The following is a 1,707-nucleotide window of genomic DNA, read 5'->3' as shown; positions in this document are numbered from 1 at the left end:
CGGAAGGATCGCTGAAGCCCAGCAGGTCAAGGCTGCGGTGGCCAGGAGCAGCCACTGCACTCCTGTCTGGGCGACAGAGTGAGACTCCAACTCAAAAAAAAAAAAATGTATTGTAGAGATGAGGTCTTGCCAAGTTGCCCAGGTTGGGCTCAGGTAATCCTCTCACCTCAACCTCTCCAAGTGCTGGGATTATAGGCATAAGCCTCTACGCCCAGTCTTCATTAGTTTTATAGACAAGGTCTCGCTATGCTGCCCAGGCTGGAGTGCAATGGCTGTTCACAGGCGTGAACATAGTACACTGCAGCCTCAAACTCCAGGGCTCAAATAATCCTCCAAGCCCACCTCCAGAATAGCTGAGACTATGGGTATGGGCCATCACACCCGCCTCCTCCCTTCTGTTGCTCCTGTCACCTCTACCCACACAGAACTTCTTCATCCCACTCCCTGGTCGCTCTTCTGTACCTCTGGTTTCCCTAGCACCTTCTTTCTCCCCTCCTCACCTCCAACCCTCTCCCCTCTTCATGCCTGTGCATGAGGATGGGTCCTCACCCTAGCTTCCGGGCTCGCAGGAAGACAGGCATGAGTGTGCGCAGCCCGGCAGGGTCCAGCTGGCAGGAGGCCAAGTTCACCTCATTCAGGGCATGCCTTCCACTGCCAAGCACAGCTGCCACCACTGTGCACTTGAGGGGTGTCATGCGCACCCCTGCCAGGTTGAGCTGGCGTAGGGAGCTGAGCACCTCAGCAGAGAAGCGCTGGTTCTGAAACTCATAGTGAAAGAAGAGGTGATCAAGGAGCTCCGAGGGGGGCAGCACCTGCCGGCCCAGTTTGCCCAGCTTTTTCTTAATGGCCTGGGCATTCTCCAGGGCATCCAGGTTCTTGATGGGGCAACCGAGCTGGGCCAGTATGGCCCGGTTGTGAGCAGAGAGAAGCCCCCCCATGAACATGGGGAAGAGCTCAAAGACTTCATCGTCCGGAGGCTCATCTGGGTGGCGCCGGGGGCCCTCCACGCCCAGGATACTGGTGCCCATCTGGTCCAGAACATCGTCATTGTAGTAATCCTCTTCTCGGAACATCTCGAGCACCATGGCCTGGGCCACTGCCTCCCGGCTCTTACCCACCACACGTCCAAACACTCGTGGAACCACCTGGGAAAGGAGGGGAGGGTCAGTATGGCCTTCTATGTACCTGCTCACCCTTCAAGGCTCAGCTGAACGTACACCCTGTGACTGCTCCAGCTTTGAGACCTCCCCTTGATATCACAGCACAATTTGTCTGATCATACTACTCTCTTGCTGTAACGCCTTCTGAGGCTCCCTCCTGCCCATGTGGCAAATTCCAAACATACATAAAACTTTATTTATTTATTTATTTATTTTTGAGTTGGAGTCTCACTGTTGCCCTGGCTGGAGTGCAGTGGCACATTCACGGCCACAGCAGCCTCAACCTGCTGAATTCAGGCCATCTTTCTGCCTCAGCCTTCCAAGAAGCTGGCAGTACAGGTGCATGCCACCATGCCCAGCTAATTTTTTGGTTTATTGTAGAGATGAGGGCTCACCAAGTTGCCCAGGCTGGTCGAAAATCTGAGCTCAGGCAATCCTCTTGCCTCTGGCTACCAAAGTGCTGGGATTACAAACATGAGCCACCACGCCCGGTTTAAATACTTTTTAAACCGGGCTCGGTGGCTAAGCCTATAATCCCACGCCTTCG

General features: G+C 54.6%; 1 protein-coding gene across 1 annotated transcript in view; it reads right to left on the bottom strand.

Moving 5' to 3' along the window:
* NLRX1 (NLR family member X1) overlaps positions 1 to 1,707 on the bottom strand; it is a 14,997-nt gene that overhangs the window by 2,759 nt on the left and 10,531 nt on the right. The window contains exon 7 of the mRNA XM_008068257.2: positions 550 to 1,145. Within this exon, the coding sequence (XP_008066448.1) occupies positions 550 to 1,145 (596 nt within the window). The remainder of the gene's footprint in view (positions 1 to 549; positions 1,146 to 1,707) is intronic.

The sequence above is a fragment of the Carlito syrichta genome, unplaced genomic scaffold (assembly GCF_000164805.1).
Source record: "Carlito syrichta isolate Samal-C Ts95f unplaced genomic scaffold, Tarsius_syrichta-2.0.1 Scaffold309899, whole genome shotgun sequence".
NCBI classification, from domain to species: domain Eukaryota; kingdom Metazoa; phylum Chordata; class Mammalia; order Primates; family Tarsiidae; genus Carlito; species Carlito syrichta.
Note: the sequence above shows the minus strand (reverse complement) of the source record. Positions and strands in the feature narration are given on the sequence as shown.